Source organism: Pelobates fuscus, chromosome 1, assembly GCF_036172605.1.
Source record: "Pelobates fuscus isolate aPelFus1 chromosome 1, aPelFus1.pri, whole genome shotgun sequence".
Taxonomy (NCBI): Eukaryota; Metazoa; Chordata; class Amphibia; order Anura; family Pelobatidae; genus Pelobates; species Pelobates fuscus.
In genome coordinates this window covers 394,048,606-394,076,310 of record NC_086317.1, presented here as the reverse complement: position 1 = coordinate 394,076,310, position 27,705 = coordinate 394,048,606, and the positions used below count along the sequence as shown (strand labels likewise).

The following is a 27,705-nucleotide window of genomic DNA, read 5'->3' as shown; positions in this document are numbered from 1 at the left end:
GAGTAGTGAGTAGGGTTTTTTGCTGGAGCCGCCGGACCGGGTGGCAGCCTCGCCGGTCCGGCGGCACTCCTGTCAGGCTGTCACTAGCGCTGGGGGCTGAAGGAGGAGGGAGGAGCATGTCTCTGTACCATGCTCCCTCGCGGTTTCTGTGCTGGGAATTGTGGGAACTGCGAGGGAGCATGGTACAGAGACATGCTCCTCCCTCCTCCTTCAGCCCCCAGCGCTAGTGACAGCCTGACAGGAGTGCCGCCGGACCGGCGAGGCTGCCACCCGGTCCGGCGGCTCCAGCGCGGAATGCGGCTGCCGGCCGGCCCCCTCAGTGTGTGCCACCGGACCGGCCACCCGGTGGCACATACATGGTCAGTGCAGCCCCCAGGTGCCATGGCCCACCGGGAAATTTCCCGGTATCCCGGTGGGCCAGTCCGGCCCTGATAGTCAGCAACAGTACCGATTGATGGAGTGAGCAAATAACTAAACAGTGAATCAGGCACCTAAATTCAGAAATCAAAGGTAGTGTTGTGCAGTATGTCGAGCGTCTTACTAATAACTGAGCAATTTGATGAAGGCTTGGTGGGGTTTTTAAATCAACTGCCTTGCTCCTCCCTGACATCGTGCGTGATCCCAGAGGCAATTTGTGACGCAGGATGTTGCCCTTGTATCCACGTATTTAGATATCCCTGTGCATGATTCTCAGGGGACGCACTCTGCTGTGTCATGTTGGCAATGCCCCCTGAATATTTTCTGGCACCACAGAAGTGATGCTGGCCATTGACATTTTGTTACTTCCTATATTTGCACTATTTTCTTTAACATGGATCTTTCTTGGCTTCTACATACCCAGCAGTCCATTTTAAATTCAGTATTGATATTTTAGTTGTGATTGGGCTCTGTTCTTACTATTCTTATCTCTGTGCTTCTTGATCTTAGCTTGCCTTATCATTCTTTTGTTCCTCTGTTATCCTTGATTTCGGCCTGTATGTGACTTTATTTCACCTGCTTGCAAGTGAGTCTTCGCCATGCTGTGCCTGTCATTAAGCTCCGCCATTTCAAGGACCTGTAATAGGTACCTACCCTTTTATTATCTATTCAAGACACATTTGTTATGTCCTATACTCTGCATGTTTGACTTATTGAACCTTAAAGGGACTCTATAGTCACCTGAACAACTTTAGCTTAATGAAGCAGTTTTGGTGTATAGAACATGCCCCTGCAGCCTCACTGCTCAATCCTCTGCCATTTAGGAGTTAAATCCCTTTGTTTATGAACCCTAGTCACACCTCCCTGCATGTGACTTGCACAGCCTTCCATAAACACTTCCTGTAAAGAGAGCCCTATTTAGGCTTTCTTTATTGCAAGTTCTGTTTAATTAGGATTTTCTTATCCCCTGCTATGTTAATAGCTTGCTAGACCCTGCAAGATCCTCCTGTATGTGATTAAAGTTCAATTTAGAGATTGAGATACAATTATTTAAGTTAAATTACATCTGTTTGAAAGTGAAACCAGTTTTCTTTTTCATGCAGGCTCTGTCAATCATAGCCAGGGGAGGTGTGGCTAAGGCTGCATAAACCATATAAATCCAAAGTGAAATTCAAATATGACACTGTGATAGATAGCTGAAAACATAGCTGGCTTGGATATTTTTTCCAATTTGTGAGCCTAAAATTTTGAGGGCAGTTTGTTTCCTGACAATTCACACTTTAATGCATAACCCTGCGTGTCAGGCAGGGCCGGCGCGTCCATAAGGCGGCACAGGCGGCCGCCTTAGGGCGCACGGGCTCTGGGGGCGCAAAATTTCAGTGACCGGCAGGAGGGAAGCTCTCCCTCCTGCCAGCCACCATCTCGGCCCCCGGCGCGGCTGTGCTGTGCGGAGATCAGACGCGGCGAGGGAGCTCTAATCTCACCGCTCTGCTCCCTCGCGCGCTGTCTGCTGATTACCGCGGGAGCCGAAATATGACGTCATATTCCGGCTCCCGCGGTATCAGCAGACAGCGTGCAAGGGAGCAGAGCGGTGAGATTAGAGCTCCCTCGCCGCGTCTGATCTCCGCACAGCACAGCCGCACGCCGCTCAGCAGGACCCCAGGGAAGGATGCATCATCCACACCAGCTCTCCAGGTAAGGAGGCTGGGTGGAAAATGTATATTTATTAAAATAATTAGTGAATGTATGTGATGTGTGTCTGTGAGTGTCTGTGAGTGTCTGTGTGTGTGTCTGTGATTGACAGTGTGTGTGTCTGTGAGTGTCTGTGAGTGACAGTGTGTGTGTCTGTGAGTGACAGTGTGTGTGTCTGTGAGTGTCTGTGTCTGTGAGTGACAGTGTGTGTGAGTGACAGTGTGTGTGTCTGTGAGTGTCTGTGTGTGTGTCTGTGAGTGACAGCGTGTGCGTCTGTGAGTGACAGCGTGTGCGTCTGTGAGTGACAGCGTGTGCGTCTGTGAGTGACAGCGTGTGCGTCTGTGAGTGACAGCGTGTGCGTCTGTGAGTGACAGAGTGTGCGTCTGTGAGTGACAGCGTGCGTCTATGAGTGACAGCGTGTGTGAGTGAGTGCATCTGTGTGTGTGCATGTGAGTTTGAGTGTGTCTGTCAGTGTATGATGAGTGTGTTTGTCAGTGTATGAGTGTGTGTCTGTCAAATCAGTGAGAGTATGTTTGTCATTGAGTATGTGTGTGACTATCCGTGTGTCTGTCAATGAGTGTCAATGAGTCTGTGTCTGTCAGTGACGTCTGTGTGTTTGTCATTGAGTGTGTGACTGTCAGTGTGTACAGAGTGTAGCGGAGCGGAGCGCGGTACAGGAGCTTCTGTTTCCTGTACCTGGCCAGACTGACAGGAGGTGCTCACAGAGAGAACACTCCCTGTCAGTTCGGCCGGGTACAGAAAACTGAAGCTCCTTTAGGGGATCTGCTCCGTTAGGCATTGCAACAATAGAGGTAGAAGGCACACCAGGAAGGGGAGTGTAACCACTAACGGGGTGTGGGGTGCAGGGAGGGAATGGGAGAGAAACACCAAGAGACAGGGACAAGAGGGGGGAGGGGAGAAGAACACTAAGGGGCAGGGAAGGGACCACTATTGGTCGGGGAGGGGAGAGGGGCTGGTTAAGAGGCACATAGGTGAAGATGTTTTTTTTTGGGGGGCGGAAAAATGCATCTTCGCCTATGTACCTAAAAATCCAAGCACCGGCCCTGGTGTCAGGGTAAGTAGACCGATTCAAATGGCCGATAATGCATGTGTAGATCTGTTAATTAGCAGATACACAGTATTGATGAAAGGACAGATTTCTTACAGTGTTAAACACTTAACTGGCAGGAATGGCAATTTTCACACTAAATCTAATTCGGGTCTGGTTAAAAATCTGTACTTTTCACATTCGACCCCTTCTTGATTTTTTAAATAGCCCCCATCAGCCATCCATTGGTGGGGGCTAGTGGGAACAGCGTGATGTCTCCTGTGTAGTTTTTCCATAGAGTCCAAACCTGCTAATCATGGTTGGTGGCTGCGGGTTGACAGTAGCCAGCTGTTCACTGTTTGGTACACATACCCTTACACCATAGCACGTGGGGACATAACACCTCCAGGTACTACACCTCCCATATACCAACATATGGGTCATTAAACCCCATATGGGCCTTTTTTTTTTTTTTTACTTTTTAGTGTTGCGGTTGGCTAGGCACCATAGAACTTAATCCTCGCATTGCCAAAGTATTGTTTCAATATTTGTTTGCTGGCTGCTAGTGGATAATAGTTCAGTTTTTTTTAATCTGGGCCCTGATTATAGGCATCTAAGCATCTATTTCTAGTTTGTTATTTTTTTTTTTTTTTACTTTTGTAGTAGTAAAAGCAGCCTTATATTATAATAACAGAAGGCTTGGCTGTAACACACTCTGTCTCGTGAACTTATTTCAATATTTCCATACCAAGGTTTTGGACAGATCCAAAATATTCAACCGTTTACTGCTAAAGATCTTCAGATCCTTTCTTTGGGTGACCGGGTCAGAGACTTGAAAGTGCTCAAATATCTGTTCAAAGATAAACCAAAAGATGAGGCATTCGAGAAATACTACACAAGTATGTATCATTGTAAACCATTATTAAACATTTATGTAACATTACAAAACATCTGTCTACCTACCTTCTTAGCTACCTATCTAACTATGCAATCTGCCTGTGTACATATATTACTTTCAAAAAGAACTGAATGAATTACTAAATCACAAAAATATGGTTTTGTCACTATTAATAACATCTTATAATAATGTATTTTTTGTGTGTTGTTTTTTTTTTGTTGTTGTTTCTTCTGAGAAGAGAAGATTTCAAACACTCCAGGATATGTCCCTGCTAAAATTACCATAGGGCTGGATGGGTAAGTTATATGGTCCATTTATAATTAACAGCTTTTGACATTACCCTGTAATTTTCTAAATAAAATACAACACACCATATAAGCAGATGATTTTGATTTTAATAATTAATAAATTAATTTTAAAAAAAATTAGGAGGTACAATACATTTTACATGTGTGTTTGTTGCTTTGTGTATTGTACACAGAGAAACACTAGACCTGTTAGAAACCATGAAGAAGTATATACAATAATTCATTGGAGATCTAAAACAATATAATTGTATTTAGCATTGAGCAGTGTTTGTGTGTTGGAATGTAAACATGTTTTTGTATGAAGTATGTGTGAGTGAATGTAGGGGTGTTTGCATGTAGTGTTGGAATTGGAATGCAGTTGTGCATTTGTGTGTAGTGTGTTTTTTGAATTTGTGGTGTGTTTTTATGTCTTGTGAATATTTGTATGCAGGAGTGTATTTGTGTGTAGTGTTGGCAATATGCTGAGATGTATGCACATATACACATATATTCAAGTATACACACACTGGCACACATGCAGATACATAGACACACAGATGCACACCCTGGCACATACAGATACACAGACACATAGGTATACGGAGGTATACACATGCAGTTACATAGAAACACAGTCATGCACAGATACAGACAAACACTGACACACATACAGATAGTGTGTGGATGTATATGTAGGTGTGCATGTATATATACCGTATTTATCGGCGTATAACACGCACCGGCGTATAACACGCACCTCATTTTTAGAAAGAAATTCCAGGAAATTTCCCCCCCTCCCATAGTATTTCCCCCCCCCCCCCCTCATCCCATAGTATTCCCCCCTCATCCCATAGTGTTCCCCCCTTTCCATAGTATTCCCCCCTCCCATAGTATTCTCCCCCCCCATAGTATTCTCCCCCCCATAGTATTCTCCCCCTCCCCTCCCATAGTATTCTCCCCTCTCCCCCTCCCCTCCCATAGTACTCTCCCCCCTCCCCTCCCATAGTACTCTCCCCCCTCCCCTCCCATAGTACTCTCCCCCCTCCCCTCCCATAGTATTCTCCCCCCCTCCCCTCCCATAGTATTCTCCCCCCCTCCCCTCCCATAGTATTCTCCCCATCCCCTCCCATAGTATTCTCCCCCTCCCCTCCCATAGTATTCTCCCCCTCCCCTCCCATAGTATTCTCCCCCCTCCCCTCCCATAGTATTCTCCCCCCCTCCACTCCCATAGTATTCTCCCCCCCTCCCATAGTATTCTCCCCCCCTCCCCTCCCATAGTATTCTCCCCCCCTCCCCTCCAATAGTATTCTCCCCCCCTCCCCTCCCATAGTATTCTCCCCCCCTCCCCTCCCATAGTATTCTCCCCCCCTCCCCTCCCATAGTATTCTCCCCCCCTCCCCTCCCATAGTATTCTCCCCCCCTCCCCTCCCATAGTATTCTCCCCCCCCTCCCCTCCCATAGTGTACTTCCCCTCCCCTCCCATAATTACTTACCTGTCCTGAAGCGTGGGCCGGCTTCACAGCTTGCACCGCGGTACAGGAACTTTAATTTCATGTTCCGGTTTCCGGCGGGACTGAAAGGAAGTGTGCACACTATTGTGCACACTTCCTTTCAGTCCCGCCGGAAACCGGAACATGAAATTAAAGTTCCTGTACCGCGGTGCAAGCTGTGAAGCCGGCCCACGCTTCAGGACAGGTAAGTAATTATGGGATATCGGCGTATAACACGCACCCACGATTTTCCCCCTATTTTCAGGGGAAAAAAGTGCGTGTTATACGCCGATAAATACGGTATTTGGACATTGTGTTCATATTTATACGTATATTGTTGTATCCTGTAACTCTTGGATGGGAATTCATGCATTCATAGCACATCTTCTGCTTTGTCTGCTTTTTTTTCTATTTCTATCCAACCTCCCCCCCCCCCCACACTCTCTGATCTTCACACTAGATATTTGCGACCCTCTGTGAGAATGGTGTATATTCTCTATTAAACCTGTCAATTATCTGCACTCATGTCCTTTAACCCCTGTACCACAACTCATCTTTGAATTCTATGTGTCATTTTGCTCAGAAATGCTTTAGACTTGAGAAAGGGGAGGTTCTCCCGAAAGCTTGTCATTAAAAAATTCTGTTAGTCCAATAAAAAAGGTATTACAAGATACAAATGTTATCTTTTTTTTACACCTGTATACATGTATGTATATATAGATAGATATATATTTTATTTATTTTTTTATAACAGTAGCAGGCAACTAGGGAGCACTATAGATGAGGAATCATAAAACCATATCATATATATTTTTAAAAGGGCAGCTCTTACTACCTGTTTCAGTTTGTGGAAATTAGTGGATTATTTCTATATTTCTTCATGATATGTATTATTTATTTCTTTTAACAGGGATGATGTTAGCCTGCAGCTCGCTTCTCCATCAGTGCCCGGGTTTGGGATGAATGATCTGGCTGAAGCTCCCCAAGCTATATCACAGTAAGATAAACAACTAAAAAAAAGTTTTACATTCAGTTTGAAAATACATTTTATAAAAACAGGATGAGGTAACCTCCGGCATTCCAGAGGTTATGGACGATATCCCCTAAAATGCTCTTACAGCCATAATGCTGGAAAATAGACATGTGCAATTAGTTTCGGTCCGAATGTTAATTTGTCCGAATTTCAGGCAATTCGGACATTTGGATGCTTCCGAATGTCCAAAGTGCCGAATTGCCAAAGTCCCGAATTTCGGAAGTGCCAAACCGCATTGCCGAAGTCCCGAATTGCCGAATTTTGGAAGTGCCAAAGTGCTTCGGATTTCTGAAAAGTGGCAAAAAAAGAGAGGGAGGGAAAATTATGTGAATGATGACAGGGTTAGGATTAGGGTAGGGTTAGGGTACGGTTATGGTAGGGTTAGGGTTGGGTTGGAGTAGGGTTAGGGTAGGGTTAAGGTTAGGGTAGGGTAAGGTTAAGGTTAGGGTAGGGGTAGGGTAGGGTTGTGTTAGGCTTGGAATAGGGTTAGGGTTAGGGTTGGGATAGGGTTAGGGTAGGGTTGGGTTAGGATACTTTTGGGTTAGGGTAGGGTTGGCCTAGGGTTAGGATAGGGTTAGGGTAGGTTTAAGGTTAGGGTAGGGTTAGGGTTAGGGTAAGGGTAGGGTTGGGTTAGGGTTGGATTAGGTTAGGGGTAGGATTAGGGTTTTTTTTTATATCATATATAATTTATGGTTCCAGGAAACTCTGCTTGTTGTGCAGCCTGTATTGCTGTGAAATAGCATTTCACCTGTTACCTCCTACAACTTCAGTGCTACATTCCATGTGGATTTTTTGTTGTTTTGTTTTGGTTTTATTGCAAAATTACAAATACAATAAATTAAATCTACTTCAAAATAATATCTTATAGATACGATATAATGAATATGATATAATGAATATGATAAAATAATCAATATACTTACAAATATGTTCATTCACAAACATACTCAGAAGACTCTCTCAACAAAACTGATCCCTCTTTTCATACCAGGGTGATCATATTTCCTTATAGAAGTCTAACCCATGATTGGAGAAAAAAACATTTCCATAGCAACTTGTTATTCAATTTTATTCCCTGATTGTATCAATATTATCTTTTTGCTATTTTTCCATTTCCCCAGTATTATAATTTTACATGCTACCATAATATATATAAAAATATTTATTTTACTGCTAGGTAAACCCAAAACCCAAAAAACAGATGTAACAAGGCCATTCCGTTTACTTATTTATTACCCTAAAAATAAAATCAAATATTATTATCCATAAGGTTTCTATAATTTTACATTCTCATCATAAATTCAGGAAAGTTCCTGTTTCCTGAGAACATCTCCAACATGTACAATTTCCCTTGAGGAATATTTTTTTTTATTTGGCAAGGAGCGATATATAATCTGTAAAGTAATTTTAGGTAATTTTCTAGTAGATTAACAGATTTGATATTTCCAATTGCTGTTAACTATTGGGATTCTTCGATATCTATTTAATCTCTTCTTCCGATCTTTAGAGGGATATTTGTCATTTTAGTAAACTTTTATTTTCAATTATATTGAAACGGTTTTCCCCCACCCCATGTTTTCTTTCCATTTATTAGTAAATATATTATCTAGATTATAATCTTCAATATGATTTCTGTTTAAAATGTTTTTTTCAATACAGTTTTATTCTTATAGAGTTAGAAAGTTCGCTTTCATGTAAATAGGATTTATCTATTAACTCTTGAAATAATGTCACTTTCCCTTTTGAAATCCTGTGCTTAGGAGTTTTACTCCCTTTTTCTTTCCAATTTTTTTTAACTTGCCAGTTTCAATGTTGTTACCTGTAATAAATATTTATACAGTCTATCTTTAATTTTTCATCCCAAAGCACACTAAAACAAAACTAAATTTAACCCATCTCCACCTTTTTCTCAAGAGGTGGTTTTCACTGGCAAAGAAACATATTTCTCTGCAAGAACTCCATTCTGTTGTAGCAACCATCCATGTAGAGCAACCTTTGTACATACAACTTCAGTGCTACATTCTAGCAACCATGAGAGAGAAGAGAGGACTCTTGGTACAATAAAGGGATAATGTGAGGACTGCAATTTCATGTGTAGTTCAAATGCTACATATATTTAAATCTATAGCAGAGTGCATTCTTAAAACACCTTTAGAAATAACTATAGTACTTGATTATTTTAATTTTTTTTGTCAAACTTATGACTTTTAAAAAATATTTTTTTCTGCCTTTATGCTAATATTTAAAATAATGGTGTATTTAGGTTTTAAGCTGCGCTATGTCCAATATACCATATATAGAGAAGGGAATGATTGGGAACAAACAGTATGTATTGTTATAATTTAGAAAATATTCCTAATTAGCTTGACGTTTGCATCTAGTCACACTCACTCAATTATCCATAAACTATCACACATACATAAGCGCACACACACTCTTTCTCACAATGACTCATACACACACACACTCTCTCTCTCACGTGCACACACAGAAAACTAATAGAAATTACCCTCCTTCACCTATAACTGCTGCATGAATTTGAGGACAGTGCTACCTGGGGCAGTGGCTATGTGCACTTTGTTGACTTCCTGCATCCTTTGGTGCAATTCTGGTTGACACATGTGGCAACTAGAGTTCATATACCAGTGAAACAAAAGTAAGTGAGACAATGGTATGTCTACCCCCAAAATAAAATAATTTCCAATGTATAGATTTTGCACAATCTTTAATTAAAGAATCCCCTCCCTCCCTGGAAGACAGACTATTGGCATAGACTCTATGCCCACGTCTACCTGCTACAGAACACACCTCTAGGCTTGGCTTCAATCAGGGAGGCCAAGCCAGGTGCTTGGAAGCGATGCAATGCTTCCTAAAACGCAAGAGAGGAAGTTGCCGACCATGAAGGATGTCACGAAGGAGTAATTGAGCAGCCATTGAGCAGCAAGTGAGTATGTCAAAAAGAGAAACAAGGCACATAGAAGGTTAGTAAAATAAAAAATGTTTTTTGTACATTATGGAGGCAGGATTAGCTTAAGTTAACACTTTAACAGTGACATTTTCAATTTTATTTAAAAAGCATTTGAAATGATAAATGCAGTAACTGAAAGTGTCAATCCAAATTGTAATATGCTGCCTTTCTTTCAGCTCTCCCCCCTACCCTCATTCTCCGGGTACCATTTACGGACATGATCCAGTATTACAAGTCAATGTGCCCCAACAGCCAGACAGCTCTGTGTAAGTTTCAGTTAAAATTCTACTGCTAGCCCCAAACCTCTTAACCCTAGCCCAATGCAAAGTGTCAACATTTGTAAGCTCTAGCTCACCATTCTCAGACATTTCTTCAATGGCCAGAGTGAAAATGGCAGCTATAAACCCATAAAGGAGAAACCTCCCAATTCCTGTAATATTTGTGTTTCTGTGGATTTTTAACTTGAGGTTGAAACACAATGTGTGTCCTATAACAAATGTTGGGAGGTATGATTGTGGTAAGGTGGGTGGGAATGGCCAGAGGGAATGTGTCAAAATCATTGAGAACATCACTGGCCATGTTCCAAGGGAAAAGGCAAGCCGACCTCTCTATGAACAGTCCATAAATATGCACAGCTGAAATGATCTACGGAGTATCTCTGATGACATTGCTTTCAATTTGTCATATAAGTAGTTAATCCAACATAAATATAACACTAGTGGACCAGAGATTTTCTGTTTATAAGCCATGCCTAAGAAAGAATGCTTCCCCAACACTCCGCACAAATGTAGGGTCAGTTAGCTGGTTATTAGTGTGTCAGCCCAGCCCAGTGTGCATGCACAATTTATGGTTGCCATTTTCCATATTATCGCCTTCATTATTCTATGGCTGACAATAGCAGTGATGCAGATTATGATATCTGATGTGGGTGGAGTTGTTTCTGGCAGTGCACAAATTTACATGCACATGACAAAATAATTGTATGAGAAGACAATCTGTACGCACCCAAACAGAAACATAAATCTGCCCTCTTTAAATATCAGCAAGCACTTTGCTGTTTGAAAATACATATATATATATATATATATATATATATATATATATATATATATATTGGATATGTAATTTCTGAATTTAAAAAAAATGCTTTAATATAGAAAAATATATTCATGTTTTGACAGAGTGTAAATTTATAAAACACACACCCAAAAACATACTGTGAGATATGCAGGATCATACACTTAGATCGTGAAGGGAAAAAAGAGAATCTTTCTACAAAATCATACTTTAATTACCACATTCCAGACTTCTCTTGGTACAGCATAGGAAAGTACCATCTGTTCTTTTTAGCCCATTAGATATCCATGCCTACTATGAATATAAATAGGAACATTTCATAAATAGTAATATTTCACAGCTGATTTGAAGAAGTTTTCCATTTTGGCTATTTTGGCCTTAAATTAAAATTCACATTGAATTAACTTTTAATTCCCGCCAATTCTCACTTTATTGAATAAACCTGATTATGTAAGTTTGCATGCATGTTCCATATATTGTATTGCATCTGCCTCTAAGCAGGCATTTGAACCATAAGACAAGTTATGTCATAGGCACGGGAATCGGTGACATTTATTCTTTAAACCGAAAAGTATGACAAGTTTGACAATCCAATTTTTAATTGTAATAGTCAAACTTATAAAAACAAAAAATTCCAACTTGTCATAATATTGCCAATTCTTCCAATTACCAGTTTAGTAAATAACCCTAACTTTTAAAATATTCTTATCCGTCTATTTAGCAGGTGCTATTTTAGTGACCATGCCATGTTGTAGGAGAGACAGTCTTTGGTAATCATTAGAGGTTTATAAACCAGACCTCGAGTTACTGAGGAAATCTGCCCTTTTCACCCCATTTTATAGTCTCAAAGTAGTTGCATCCTATGTCCATAGCTCACAAGTATGCATTCACACTCAAATACAATATTATGTGATCTCATTCCGAATATGTTTTCTCTTTACAGTCAGTTCCCACTCCAGAATTTTCAAATATCGAACCCATACAATCTGGACATGAGGTAAGAAGGTCTTACTTGTTGTACTTCATTATTGATGTAATAGTTATACAAAATTTGCACAAAGATACAAAAAGGAATAAAGCATGTTTTTTTTACTTCTATACAATATATGGTAAAAAAAAAATTAGCAATTTGGGCTTGGTGAGTTTTATGACTAATGTGAGTACCCGTTACTCTAAAGTCATGTTTTCAATCTATCCGAGAGTTAGATCAGCGGTGGCTGTATGTCACACTGGATCTGAAAATCATTTTTTTTTTATTTTATTTTTTTTATTAAAGACATGCAAACCAAGAATTTCTGTTCTGCACAAGTTGTATACTGACCTCAGAAGGGAATCCATGAAAACGGATTAAACACCTTAATTTAAGGCTTTCCCCAAGGGCTCCAGCCATAAAAATAACTTTAATGAGATGAAGTTGAATTAGGGAAAAAACGTCCCTTTAAGTATTCTTGCTTTGGCTTGAAGTCATTCTTTACTAGTGATGTACCGAACTGTCCGCCGGCGAACAGTTCCCGGCGAACTTAGCGTGTTCGCGTTCGCCGCGGCGGGCGGACACATGCGCAGTTCGATCCGCCCCCTATTCGTCATCATTGGGCAAACTTTGACCCTGTGCCTCTCGGTCAGCAGACACATTCCAGCCAATCAGCAGCACTCCCTCCCTTCCACACCCTCCAACCTCCCTTCCAGCATCCATTTTCGATTCATTCTGAAGCTGCATGCTTAGTGAGAGGAGGGAAAGTTTAGCTGCTGCTGATTAGATAGGGAAATTGATAGCTAGGCTAGGGTATTCAGTGTCCACTACAATCCTGAAGGACTCATCTGATCTCTGCTGTAAGGACAGCACCCCAAAAAGCCCTTTTTAGGGCTATAACATCAGGCTGCTTTTTTTTTTTTTTCCTGTGTAATGTAATTGCAGGTGCCTGCCTGCCAGCTTCTGTGTGAGGTTCACATTGGATACTGTGCCTACTTGCCCAGTGCCACCACTCATATCTGTTTTAACAATTGGTTAAGCTTTAGATTTAAAATAAATATTTTTTTTTCACTGTAATAGAAGAGCAGTTGCCTGCCTGCCAGCTTCTGTGTCAGGTTGGATGCCTTGCCCATTTGCACAGTCAGTGCCACCACTCATATCTGTTTTAACAATAGCTTAAGCTTTAGATTTTAAAGAAATCATTTTTTTTCACTGTAATAGAAGAGCAGTTGCCTGCCTGCCAGCTTCTGTGTCAGGTTGGATGCCTTGCCCATTTGCACAGTCAGTGCCACCACTCATATCTGTTTTAACAATCCATATCCATTGTGATTTAGGAACGCTAGGTGATTTATGCCCTTTATGGATTAAAAGCAGACTCTGCATCAACTGTGTAATTTTCCATGGGAGTTTTGCCATGGATCCCCCTCCGGCGTGCCACAGTCCAGGTGTTAGTCCCCTTGAAACAACTTTTCCATCACTTTTGTGGCCAGAAAGAGTCCCTGTTGGTTTTAAAATTCGCCTGCCCATTGAAGTCAATGGCGGTTCGCGCGGTTCGCCGGTTCGCGAACATTTGAGGAAGTTCGCGTTCGCCGTTCGCGAACCGAAAATTTCGGGTTCGCGACAACACTATTCTTTACATAAACACTGTACATTTACATTCACTGTATATGCTAGATACCTCATTTAATATTAGTTATTGAGAGATCATACTGTAAATTTCATAAGGAAAGAATCCTGTAGGCTACCTCTCAATTGACATACTTTATATTAAAAGCAAGCAAATGCTTAACCCCTTAAGGACACAGCTTCAAAAGCTTGTCTTACCCTTAATCCCTTAAGGACACAAGACATGTGTGACATGTCATGATTCCCTTTTATTCCAGAAGTTTGGTCCTTAAGGGGTTAAGGACACAAGCAATTTTTGCATTTTTTGCTGTTTGTGTTCAAATGCAATTTGCATCTCTGTCATTTATTGCACCAACACATATTATATACCGCTTTTCAGATGGCAAACAGGGCTTTAATATTACGTCAAATATACATAGATGCATTCTCATTAATTATATAAAAAAAATGCCACAAAATGGGAAAAATAAATATATATATTTTTTTACAGTTTTGACAATAAAAGCATGTGCATAATATGTCCAGCTTAGGAAAAGTAATTCAAAATAAATTCATTTACGTGTCTTGATTTATAGAATACATAATACAAGGACTAAAATAAAATTTTAATGTGATACAATTTTAAAAGTTGGTATGTTTGTCTTGTAGGTTTAGTAGCCACCACAGAAAACAAAATTGCCACACAAAAGTATATATTTATATAAAGTAGACATCACTATTATACATACATAAATAAGATGGAGCTTCTAAAATAGCAGTTCAACGGATATTCTGCAAAATAAAATAAGTACAATAGTGCAATACAGTTTTGCAAACAAAATATTGGATATACACAAGAGTGGTATCACTCACAAGCCTGGAGTCATAACCTCATATGACTCAGATGGTATGCGCTCTTGGACCATTACAGGATGTCCAGATCCTTCTTTCGTGCAGGACTCTGCTTGTTTCCACCATCAACTGGCTCACAGATGTACAAATGCCAGGTCAGCTGAGTTGTTTCCAAAAAAGGATGCTTTATTTATCCAATAAAAAACACAAATAAAAATCAATTAAAATATACCATATAAAATTCTGGTTAGGCTATATAGTCCTTAAAAGTCGCTAAGACGCGTTTCGCCTGGTATAACAGGCTTCCTCAGTTGGCTATGTTCCACACTCTTGTGTATATCCCCTATATTACTTGCAAAACTGTATTGCACTATTGTACTTATTTTATTTTGCAGAATATCCGTTGAACTGCTATTTTAGAAGCTCCATCTTATTTATGTATGTATATTGTTGATTTTAAAGTGGTGTACGGGGAACCACTTTTAGGTGTATAGAGCTTCTTATTCACTCCTTTCCACACTGTGCACATAATCTGTTGTATCACAGGCTATTTACTTAAGGTTAGTTTGACACTTTTTACGTAACCATTTCATCGCCAATCTCTGCAAATATTGGAGTAAAATTGTGTTTTTTCTCTATTTTGGCATATTCACATATAACAAAGTTTTTGTAATGTGTATTTCGTAAAGCTGGAGTGTGCTATTCCTGTACTTATTGTGTGCACTTATTGTGTTCCGCTACATCTGCTGAGTATAACGATACCCCCTTGTATGCCTTTGACACTTTTCTGTAAAGCCACAATGCCATAAAATAGACAAGGCTATTTCAGTTTCTATAGTTAGAATTTTCGTAGATGGATTTGACGGGCCCATGTGTCATTTTAGGGTATTATAGCAGTGTGAATGTTCAAATAACCCCACAAAGGGCTTTCATTTGATAAAGCAGACACCGCAGGGTATCTATTATGGTGTATATTGTGCCTTATCTTGTCACCATTTTTTCACCAATTTATGTCAATATTTGTGGTTAGGGGGGAAAAATGCATTTTTACATATATGTTGCACTTCTGAGTATTTCTTGCATTTGATATTTACCACTGTCATAAAAATCCACAAATTATGCTCAGTCTTCTGAGTAAAACAATATGCCCAATGTATGACCTAGACACTATTTTGTGAAGTTACAGAGCTGTAAAAGAGACGTGACAATTTCAGGTTTTTAAGTGTGAATTTTCATGGAGGGTTTTGATGCGTCCATGTCCCACTTTGTTTTGAATATTTTTATTGGTTTCACAATTTAACTTCATGCATCAAACTGATTTGTAATAAAGCGAGTGATTGCCCACGCAGGGGCTTATGCATTGGTTTAACACAGTATATACATTTGGTTGCCTGCGCAGAGGCGGATTTGTCTTTGCCTGTTTAGTTTAACTTTTTTGTTCACAGTTGGTTGCTTTGTGCTTTATACTCTTATGTACTATGTTGCCATTTTAGTTCGGTTAGAGCGTTAAGGAAGTGTTTTGTGTCAACTGGTGTGTGCAGGTGCTGTGTGTTTGCTGATTAGTAAGTGTAAATTGTCGCCTGTGCAGAGGCGGCTGGTGTGTGCAAGTGCTGTGTGTTTGCTGGTTAGTAAATGCAACTTGTCGCCTGTGCAGAGGCGGATTAATCAACTTGCAGAATGAATGCAGACTTTGAGCAATAATCAAAAATACATAAACTTTTCCAACTCTTAACCTAAGGAGCATATTTGTTTTAAGGTTGCTGTAGATTAATATATAATGAAGCTATCTGGCTATCAGGTGTGCAGTAATAGGCGACTGTACAGGCTATCGTGCAACAGTCAGCTATTAAGTATGCAACGGCAGTCAGCATCAATCCTTGGCCCCTGTGGGCGTTGTAGCATGACCTATACATTCCTTTGGCATATAAAGCTGACATGGTAATTTTAAGCTGCTGTGCAATAATACTTTATGAATCTATTTGGATATCAGGTTTACAGTAATAAGCGACTGCACAGTCTATCATGCAGCAGACGGCTATTAAATATGCATCAGTGGACAGTATCAACCTTTGGCCCCTATGGGCATTATGGCATAAGCTGTACATTCCTTTGGCATTTTAAACTGACTTGGTAGAGGAGAGCCAGCCTCATATAATCCGAATAGGTAAAACTTAAAAAACAAAAATGCAACTTGTAAAATATAAATGCGGGCTAGCAATCAACAAGGCCGCTCTGTCAGTCTCCATGTCCGTCTGGGGGAGTCTCCCATGGTGCTGCCTCCACACTGTCCCTGGGGTGCCAGGCCTCCTTCCCTCACCTCCAGCCGATCTCCGCTCACCGGTTGGGTCCCCCACAGTTCCGTGGGCACTCGGGAGCTTAAACTGTCCGTTGGGCCCCACCACAAAAGTAATCCGGCTGTCCGCTCCCTGCACCTCCCCAGCACCGCGTGGGTCCCTTGAGGAGTGTGTTCCTGTGTCTCACCCGACGCCGGCCACATACTTGGAGCTGGCGTCCACCCCCCATGACCACCGGTCCGTCGAGGGGGGTGGCACAGTCCCATCCCACCGGGCTCGCGGCGCCAGGGACTAGGCTTTCTGGGCACCCTAGACCCAGATGCCCGGGCACCCACCTCTCCCGCGGTCGAGGCCACGGCCTGGTTGATCCATCCGGCGCCCTGCCAGAGCCGGTGTGAGCCGCCCATGCCAGACCCTCTTGGTGCTTCTCCTTCTGGGGTAAGTTTTCGGGCAGGCTGTACTCGTTGCCTTTGCCCGTTTAGGCGGCCTGCTTGGACCCCGCACGGTGTCTTCCGCCCCATAGTGTGCCGCCTTGGTTACCCCCATCCCCCGGCCGGGTGGGTGGAAAAAAGGGGGGGGAGCAGAGCCGGGCCGCCCCTTGCCTTGGAGCATTCTTTCAGGCAGCTGTTGTGGCCGATGTGTGCCTCCCATCCGCCTGTCAGTTCGTGTCGGCGGGGGTCGCCATCTTTCATGTGCGTGATGGTGCTAAGGCCTGCTTGTTTGTTTGCAGCGTTCCTGGCTTGAAATCTGCCTCTGTTTGGGATCCCCAAGAAGCTTGGGTGCTGCTTGTTAAGTGTAGATTAGTTAATTCCTTTTCAGGGTATTGTGGGCGCTTATTTTTGCGTTTTTTTCCAGGCTCAGGCCGGGAGGCTCAGTGTTGTGCTGCCTCTCAGTTTGGTGGCCCGGCCCCGCCCCCATGTCGCACTTTGGAGCACTTGAGCAGGCTACATATTACAATTACACCATAAAGGCATACCATTTCTTAAAGAAGACATCACAGGGCAATTCAAAAGGCATATTTTGAACCTTAGCGTGGGATCATTTTTCCGCTAGCTTGTACCAAGTGTAGTGGTAATAAGCATTTTTTCTGCCTTTTTGACACACAAAGTGAGTTTGCACAGTATATTTTGCAAACCTTATGTGTGCTACAACTGTATAATACTTCATATGTTGCTCAGCTATGTCAGCTGAGTACAGCAATACCCCCGCATGTACCTTTGCCAGGTATATGTAAATGTTGAAGGGGCACATTTGAGACGCAGCCATTCAGTTTTTTTCTAACTTTGAAGTTCTATGCTGTGTCCATGTTCCATTTTGGAGTAGATTAGCTGGCTGGTTATTCAAACTTCCCCACAAACACATACTATTTATTAAAGAAAACACCATGGGATAATTCAAAAGGCATATTGTGAACCTTAGCGTGGGATAATTTTTTCGCAGGTTTGCTCCAAGTGTAGTGGTAATGAGCATTTTTTAATGTATTTTTTTACTTTGTAAAACTTTTTTTACTTTGTAAAACTCTTTTTTTTTTAACTTTTTTTACTTATTAAATGTTTTAAACTTTCTTAACTTTTTTACACTTTTAAATTTTTTTAGAAACTTTTCTTTTACCGTTAACTCCTAACTAGCAGTAAGCAGCACTAACAGTAAATTCCCCACTTTCCCATAACTCCCACCCACCCCAGCTAGCAAAATATATAATTCTAAAATATTATAATTAATTAAATAAATAAATTGAACCCCTGAGGGTTAAAAAATAAATAAAAGTTAATCCTCAGTCCAACTCACGATGGGAGAGGTCCCAGCGGCTATACCTACGGTAGTTGTAACATGTTTATCAGTTGTTTAACATAATCTACAATAGTTATTATACCTAATACATAGGTAGTAAATTAGTACGTATCTAACGCCTACTGGCTTATTTGAACCAGCATAACCTATCTATGTACCATGCATTATCCAGCTCCTACCACGCTGCATAACATGATTTAACATGATTTTTTTTTTTTTTAATTCTTTATTTTTGTGGTGCAAATATATAACACAAGCTTTTACCATGCCTCAACAGCAGATACAAGATAGGTAAAGTACACATATGAACACTTTTAAGGCATAGAAGGTCACTGCACACATTTTTGAAATTAGGTAGCTAGGTCATAGGGGAATCAGACACGTCTATAGCGTATATAACATAACATATCATGTGATCTATATAAGCTACGTATACATGAGTGAGTGTGAGACAAGCCGGTGAAGCATGAGTGTCAGCAGAGTTAGTTATTAAACGAGTAAAGCATTAGGCAAACATATGAGTCAATGTTAAAGTAATTGGGAACAGGCTATCTGATCATATGCCTAGTGAGTGCTGTATAAGCTTATAAAAACATAAAAGTACAGTATTAGATAATATAAGATAATCAGGCTGGATCTTGGTGAGTAGCTTTGAAGAAGATAAAATAAAATAAAATGAAATAAAATGTCACGAAATGAAATGAGATGAAATGCCACCAGGCAGATCGCGGTACACTGGGTCGTCATCTGCGGTAATCAGGGTGGAAAAGACCTCTATGTAAAGCCGGTTGGGCTGTACCTTTACTAGCGTTTATGTCCGTGTGGCGGTGCATGCTGCCAGAGTGTCTCTTGGCGAGGCTGTCTGCGGTGAGTGCCTTTCATGTCTTCCGTCGTGAGGAGTTAGGACAGTCGTCGTTGCTTGTGTCGTGCGTGGTGTTGATAGGCAACCTTTTCACAGGCATGGTCGTGTTACCCGATCAGAGGGTAAGTACGGGTGTTGTGCTGTCCAGTTCACAATGTCCAGGTATGAGTAGCGGTGTCAGGGCCGGTGCAAGGATTCTTGCCGCCCTAGGCAAGAATACATTTGGACGCCCCCCCTTATGAACGCAGCTACATTCCCTCAAAGGCTTATTCACTAAACTCTGAATTACACTAAAGAGACATTTAGGGAAAGAGGCACACTGAGTAGATATTAAAGGGAAACTATAGTGCCAGGAAAATAAACTTGTTATCCTGGCACTATAGCTTCCCCCTCCATCAAGCGCATCTCCCCTTGTGGTGCAGCAGGGGTTAAAACACCTCCTGTCACTTACCTGGGTCCAGCAGTCTTTTGTGCTGGCTTGGTTCCGCCTTCGCTCCTCATTGGCCACGCTTGCAGTGGTATTTCCGTGACTGGACGTCCCCGTGCATAGCCACTAGAGGAGTTAACCCTGAACGGTAATTATTGAAGTTTCTTAAAAATTGCAATAATTACCTTTGCAGTGTCACTTACACAATCTCACTAATACACACTCTCTCACTGGCATACACACTTACACATTCTAACTAACTTACACACTCTAACACATGGGTCGTCAACCTGGTCCCTACCGCCCACTAGTGGGCGTTTCAGGATTCCAGGTGGGCGGTAGGGATTTCGGCGGCTAAATCCTCTGTTTGAGAGAGTGGGTGGCTGGGCTGGTGGGGCTGGGCTGACAGACCTAATCATTCTGATTAATCCTCCCCTCAGACTGTGCCAGCCTGTCAGTCCGAGGGGAGGAAGGAGGGAGGAGCTGGGGGCTGGTGTGGCTGCCAGCAGCTGCAGGGAGACCTCTCAGTCTCCCTGCACACTCTAAAATCATTCCGGTCGCATGCCCCGCCCCCAAACAGAAGCTCTGCCTCCTGCCCTCAAGCTCCACCCCCACACGTTACTGGGAAGCTGCCCACCGTACCAAGAGGACACTGAAAGGTATTTACCTTTTTCAGCCCCCTACACACCATTCAAACGCCCCCACCTCACAGACAGTCCCTCTACCTACCTCACAGCCCACTATCCACCTCACAGCCCACTATCCACCTCACAGCCCCCTACCCACTATACTGCCCCCTACCCACCTCACTGCCCCTACCCACCTCACTGCCCCTACCCACTATACAGCCCCCCTACCCACTATACTGACCCCTACCCACTATAATGCCCCCTACCCACTATAATGCCCCACTACCCACTATAATGCCCCACTACCCACTATAATGCCCCACTACCCACCTAACAGCCCCCTACCCACTATACTGACCCCCTACCCACTATACTGACCCCCTACTCACTATACTGACCCCCTACTCACTATAATGCCCCCTACTCACTATAATGCCCCTACTCACTATAATGCCCCCCTACCCACTATAATGCCCCACTACCCACCTAACAGCCCCCTACCCACTATACTGACCCCCTACTCACTATAATGCCCCTACCCACTATAATGCCCCCCTACATACCTCACAGCCCCTCTACCCACCTCACAGCCCCCCTACCCACCTCACAGCCCCCCTCCCCACCTCACAGCCCCCCTCCCCACCTCACAGCCCCCCTACCCACCTCACAGCCCCCCTACCCACCTCACAGGCCCCCTACCCACCTCACAGGCCCCCTACCCACTATGCAGCCCCCCTACCCACCTCACAGCCCCTACCCACTATAGAGCCTCCCTACCCCCCTTACAGCCCCCTACTCACTATAGAGCCCCCCTACCCACCTCACAGTTCCCCTACCCACTATACAGCCCCCCTATTCACCTCACAGTCCCCCTACCCACTATACAGCTCCCCTACCCACTATACTGCCCCCCTACCCACCTCACAGCTCCCCTACCCACTATACTGCCCCCCTACCAGCTATAGAGCCCCCCTACCAGCTATAGAGCCCCCCTACCCACCTCACAGCCCCCCTACCCACCTCACAGGCCCCTACCCACCTCACAGGCCCCTACCCACCTCACAGACCCCTACCCACCTCACAGGCCCCTACCCACCTCACAGCCCCCCTACCCACCTCACAGCCCCCTACCCACTATAGAGCCTCCCTACCCCCCTTACAGCCCCCTACCCACTATAGAGCCCCCCTACCCACCTCACAGCTCCCCTACCTACTATACTGCCCCCTACTCACCTCACAGCTCCCCTACCACTATACTGCCCCCTACCCACCTCACAGTTCCCCTACCCACTATACAGCCCCCCTATTCACCTCACAGTCCCCCTACCCACTATACAGCTCCCCTACCCACTATACTGCCCCCCTACCCACCTCACAGCTCCCCTACCCACTATACTGCCCCCTACCAGCTATAGAGCCCCCTACCCACCTCACAGCCTCCCTACCCACCTCACAGCCCCCCTACCCACCTCACAGCCCCCCTACCCACCTCACAGCCCCCCTACCCACTATAGAGCCCCCCTACCCACTATAGAGCCCCCCTACCCACAATAGAGCCCCCCCTACCCACAATAGAGCCCCCTACCCACAATAGAGCCCCCCTACCCACAATAGAGCCCCCCTACCCACAATAGAGCCCCCCTACCCACAATAGAGCCCCCCTACCCACCTCACAGCTCCCCTACGCACTATACTGCCCCCCTATTCACCTCACAGTCCCCCATCCACCTCACAGTCCCCCATCCACCTCACAGTCCCCCATCCACCTCACAGTCCCCCATCCACCTCACAGTCCCCCATCCACCTCACAGTCCCCCTATCCACCTCACAGTCCCCCTATCCACCTCACAGTCCCCCTATCCACCTCACAGTCCCCCTATCCACCTCACAGTCCCCCTATCCACCTCACAGTCCCCCTATCCACCTCACAGTCCCCCTATCCACCTCACAGTCCCCCTACCCACCTCACAGTCCCCCTACCCACCTCACAGTCCCCCTACCCACCTCACAGTCCACCTATCCACCATGCAGCCCCCTACCCACCTCACAGTCCCCCTACCCACCTCACAGTCCCCCTACCCACTTCACAGCCCCTCTACCCACTATACGGCCCCCTACCCACCTCACAGTCCCCCTACCCACCATACAGTCCCCCTACCCACCATACAGTCCCCCTACCCACCATACAGTCCCCCTACCCACCATACAGTCCCCCTACCCACCATACAGTCCCCCTACCCACCATACAGAACCCCTACCCACCATACAGAACCCCTACCCACCATACAGAACCCCTACCCACCATACAGAACCCCTACCCAGCTTACTGAACACCTACCCAGCTTACAGAACACCTACCCACCTTACAGCCCCCCCATCCACCTTACGAAAATCGAACCAGATAATATTTAGTCTCGCAGCATCAACCTCAAGGACCTCATTAATCACTAGTAAAGGTAATTTCAATTTACTTTATTGTTTTCTCATTAAACTTTATAAAGTTAAAAAAAACATTATAAACATGGATAAAGTAGAAATAAAAAGATAAATGTACATACATTTATTTTATTTTTAAAAACACCCTCCTTTCTAAAAAATATTCCGCACTTGCGCAAAAACTGGTGGGCGGTAAGGAAATTTTTCCATCAAGAAAGATGCATTAGTGGGCGGTAGGTAGAAAAAGGTTGACTACCCCTGCTCTAACACATACACATTCTCACTTACCTACACAGTGCCACTTGCACACTCTCACTAACACACACAGTGTCACCTACATACTCTCACCTGTACACACTCTCACTGGCATACACATTGTCAGTTACACACTCTAACACCACTCAGTGTCACTTGTACACTCTCCCTAACACATACTCACTAACAGTGTCACTTGCTCGTTCTCACTAACACACACACCCAGAGTCACTTGCACACTCTCCCTAACACACACACACACACATAGAGTCACTTGCACACTCTCCCTAACACACACACACATAGAGTCACTTGCACACTCTCCCTAACACACACACACACACACACATAGAGTCACTTGCACACTCTCCTTAACACACACACACACAGTCACTTGCACACTCTCCTTAACACACACACATAGAGTCACTTGCACACTCTCCCTAACACACACACACACACACACACACATAGAGTCACTTGCACACTCTCCTTAACACACACACACAGAGTCACTTGCACACTCTCCTTAACACACACACACAGAGTCACTTGCACACTCTCCTTAACACACACACACACACACACACACACAGAATCACTTGCACACTCTCCTTAACACACACACACACACACAGAATCACTTGCACACTCTCCTTAACACACACACACACATACACACACACAGAGTAACTTGCACACTCTCCTTAACACACACACACAGTCACTTGCACACTCTCCTTAACACACACACAGTCACTTGCACACTCTCCCTAACACACACACAGTCACTTGCACACTCTCCCTAACACACACACAGTCACTTTCACACTCTCCTTAACACACAATGTAACTTACACACTCTTTAACACACATACTGTCACTCAAACACAAACTTTACATAAAGTCACACTTTATTTACACACACAAACACACCAATTTAACACACTCCCCCATTTACAAACATGCACACAATAAGCAATCCCCCTTAACCATGCCATACCTGGGTACTGTGAAGAGAAGAGGTCCAGGCTGCAGGATCCAGGATGTTGCTCTTTCTCCTGGGGGAGCAGGAGAGCCATGCACTGTGAGCACAGCCTGCTTCCTGCTCCCTTCACAGTGCTTCCGGTGTTCACAGGCTCCCCCTGCCTGCAGGAAGCACAGTGCTCTGCTCGGGGGATGGGGTTACAGCAAATCCCACTGCCCGAGAAGGTAATCGGCTGCAGAGGGAGCCCAGCAGGTGAGTGGCTGCGCTGGGGGGTGGCTAAGGAGCCGCTCACCCAGCACAGCATTCCCAGACAGCTACAGCAGGGCAGCCCACCGGGAAACCTCTCGGTTTGCGCCCCCTAGAGGCCGGCGCCCCAGGCGAATGCCTTATTCGCCTTAATGGTAGCGCCAGCCCTGAGCGGTGTGAATGAGCTGTTACAAGGTGGTATCTTTTCCGGGCCTTCCCCCTGCTACGGTCTCGTTGATATGAGGCCGGTGTAAGGTGTTCTCGCTTGGGGCATGTGCTGAGTTTGCAGTACGAGTAGGCAGTAGAGTTGTAGGCTGCCATCTTCTCATCCCCACCTCAGTTGCATGCTGAGGGTGTTCACAGATTCAGCTGTGTGGTGTGTGGGGTCATTGGCACGGCCTGCACAGCCCACCTCCAGCGGCCTGTGGGGAAGTCTTATCTCGTTCGGCCATTTTGTTGAGGCCGCGTGATAGTCGTTGGCAGTCAGCGCAGAGTGACCCAGGTGCGCCTTAGAGGAGTTTGCCTGCCTGGTGAGGACCGGGATAACCCCCACCGGTCCAGAGGGGGGGGTGAACGGGTCCGGGAGGGCCCCAGCAGCGTTGTGATTCATTTCAGCCGGGATGGAAAGCGAGGCAGCGGCCGTCTGCTCCACTCCCCTCCCGGGTAGGCCTCAGTCCCCAAGCCCCAAAGCATCTCACCGGGACCCAGTACCACCCGATATCAGGTGATCTAGCTGCACCGGGACACTCCAGGATCTTGTGTCACGAGTTCCCGGGTGTTTTCAGGCTGAGTTAAGTGGGCTTACGCCCAATATTAGCTGGATTCCCCAGGAGCCGTAGTGACTTGCAGCCTGCTAGCATGGCCGCCCGGCCCCGCCCCGATTTAACATGATTTTACGCTATAGCTCCACTAGCATAGTTAACCTTGTTACATATCGACTAACTAATTCTACCTTGACAATACCGTTGTTTTGATTAGGCTAGAAAGATATATTAAGAAAAATGTGCGATTAACCATGCCACTGTCTGTCTTATGCAAAACTTGAATTATGCTGTTGTGGTGTTTGCTTATACTCTGTAACCACCTGCACAACACAAATAAAATATGTAATAGAAAAAAAAAAGAAGTTAATCCTCAGGGGTTAAAAAATACTGTGATCTGTATTTTGATCACTCTAGGCAGTGATCAACAGGCAGGGAAGGGGTTAATTTTTATTTGGACTGGGTAAAGGGAGGTGGTATTTTTTTTTTTTTACTTTAACGTTTCTAAAATATTTAAAAAAAAACCTTTTGTAACTTTTTAAAGCTTATTTTAAAACTTTATTTAACGTTAACCCCTAGTTAGCATAACACCAAATTCCCCAATTCCCCACTAACTTCCACCCACCCCAGCTAGCTAAATATATTATTTTAATATATTTAAATTAATTAATAAAATAAAATTAACCCCTGAGGGGTTAAAAAAAAAATCAGATCATAGTAAAATGTATACCCTGCCAATTGATCACTGTAGTCAGTGATCAATTGGTAGGGAAGAGGTTAATTATTTATTAAAATGGGTAAAGGTGGGTGGGAATTTAAATTAACTTTATTTTTATTTTTTACAGGAAGCAGGATCATCACTGATCCGTCTCCCTGCACTTCACACAGAACCCGGAAGTGTAGGGAGGCGGATGGTAAGTACCTGCTGCACATGTGCTCGCTCTGACAGGCTGTCAGAGCAAGCACTGCTGCAGGGGCAGCGTGATCGGGTGCTTCCGGTCTGCCTCTAATACAGAGGCAGACCGGAGCACCGTTAACCCCGCGATCGCGGCGATCTGGGGTTAACTTTAGTAAATGACGGAAATTTTCCGTCAACGGTCCTTAACTCAAGGACAAGGTTGACGGAAAATTTCCATCTCTGGTCGGGAAGGGGTTAATGATTAACATACAGGTGTGCTCTAAAGTTTGCATACCCTTGGAGAATTGGTAATATATGTACCATTTAAAGAAAACATTAGTGAGCAGGCTAAACACATTTCCTTTAGTTCTTATGGGATTCATATTAAACTGTAGGTATAACAGAATGGCACAATCCTAAAACAAAACATGGCAACAAAGCAAAAAAGGAAATTAACAATGTTCAAAAGTCTGCATACCCTTAGTTCTTAATTCTGTGTACTACCCCTTTTAGCATCAATCACAAAGTGCAGTCTTTTGTAATAGTTGTCTATGAGGCCCCTAATTCTTGTAAGTGGTATAGCTGCCCATTCATCTTGGCAAAATGTCTCCAGGTCATGCAAAGTCTTTAGTCGTCTTCCATGAACCGCACGTTTGATATCTCCCCAAAGTGGCTTGATTATATTAAGGTCAGGAGACTGTGATGGCCACTCCAGAACCTTCATATTTTTCTGCTGTAACCACTGGAGGGTCAGCTTGGCCTTGTGCTTAGGGTCATTGTCATGCTAGAGAGTCAAAGATCATCCCATGCGCAGCCTTTGTTCAGAAGAATGCAAATTGTCTGTCAGTATTTTCTGATAACATGCTGCATTCATCTTGTCATCAATTTTCCCAAGATTCCCCGTGCCTTTAGAGCACACACACCAAAAACATCACTGAGCCACCACCGTGCTTCACAGTGCGGATAGTATTCTTTTTCATCAGCCTTGTTGACCATAAAACTCTACTATGGACTTGTCACTCCAAATTACAGTGTGCCAGAAGCTGTGAGGTGTGTCAAGGTGTTGTCGGTCATATTGCTTTTTTGTGGCATTGGCACAATAAAGGTTTGTTTCTGGCAACTTGAACCACACCGTCTTTTTCCAGAGCAGCTTGTATTTCTCCTGTGGTTACCTGTGGGTTTTTCTTTGTATCCCGAACAGTTGTTTTGGCAGTTGTGGCTGAAATCTTTCTTGATTTACCTGACCGTGGCTTTTTATCAAGAGATCCCTGAATTTTCCACTTTTAATACGTAATTGAACAGTACTGACTGTCATTTTTAAGTCTTTGGATATCTTTTTATATCCATTTCCATCTTTCTAAAGTTCCATTACCTTGTTACGCAGGCCTTTTGACAATTCTTTTCTGATCCCCATGGCTCAGTATCTAGCCTGCTCAGTGCATCCACATGGGAGCTAATGCATTTATTGACTATTTATACACAGGCACTAATTGCAATTTAAAAAAACACACTAACCTTTAATAGCCATTTTAACATGTGTGTTTCACCTTGTGTGTCTGTAATAAGGCCAAACATGCAAGACCACTTCATCTCAATGTCCCTCTAGTTTTAACCTTGCACGAGAAGACATAGCCATTTTGCAGGAGTGTCGATAGTTTTATTGCAGGTGTTAAATGCCTCTAGTGGACACTAGAGGCACTTTCACAGAAATAGCCGAATAAAACTATTTCAATTAGATGGTCTCACAGAGGCTAACTTATTAGAGCATCAAGATTGATTAT

At 43.8% G+C, this 27,705-nt stretch overlaps 1 protein-coding gene across 3 annotated transcripts in view; it reads left to right on the top strand.

Annotated features, from left to right (window-relative positions):
• The window catches only part of STAT6 (signal transducer and activator of transcription 6), a 230,140-nt gene that overhangs the window by 188,395 nt on the left and 14,040 nt on the right, over positions 1-27,705 (top strand). For all 3 annotated transcript variants that reach the window (XM_063427273.1, XM_063427268.1, XM_063427260.1), the window contains 5 exons: positions 3,910-4,056; positions 4,294-4,351; positions 6,743-6,829; positions 10,010-10,099; positions 11,854-11,907. In XM_063427273.1, the coding sequence (XP_063283343.1) occupies positions 3,910-4,056; positions 4,294-4,351; positions 6,743-6,829; positions 10,010-10,099; positions 11,854-11,907 (436 nt within the window). The remainder of the gene's footprint in view (positions 1-3,909; positions 4,057-4,293; positions 4,352-6,742; positions 6,830-10,009; positions 10,100-11,853; positions 11,908-27,705) is intronic.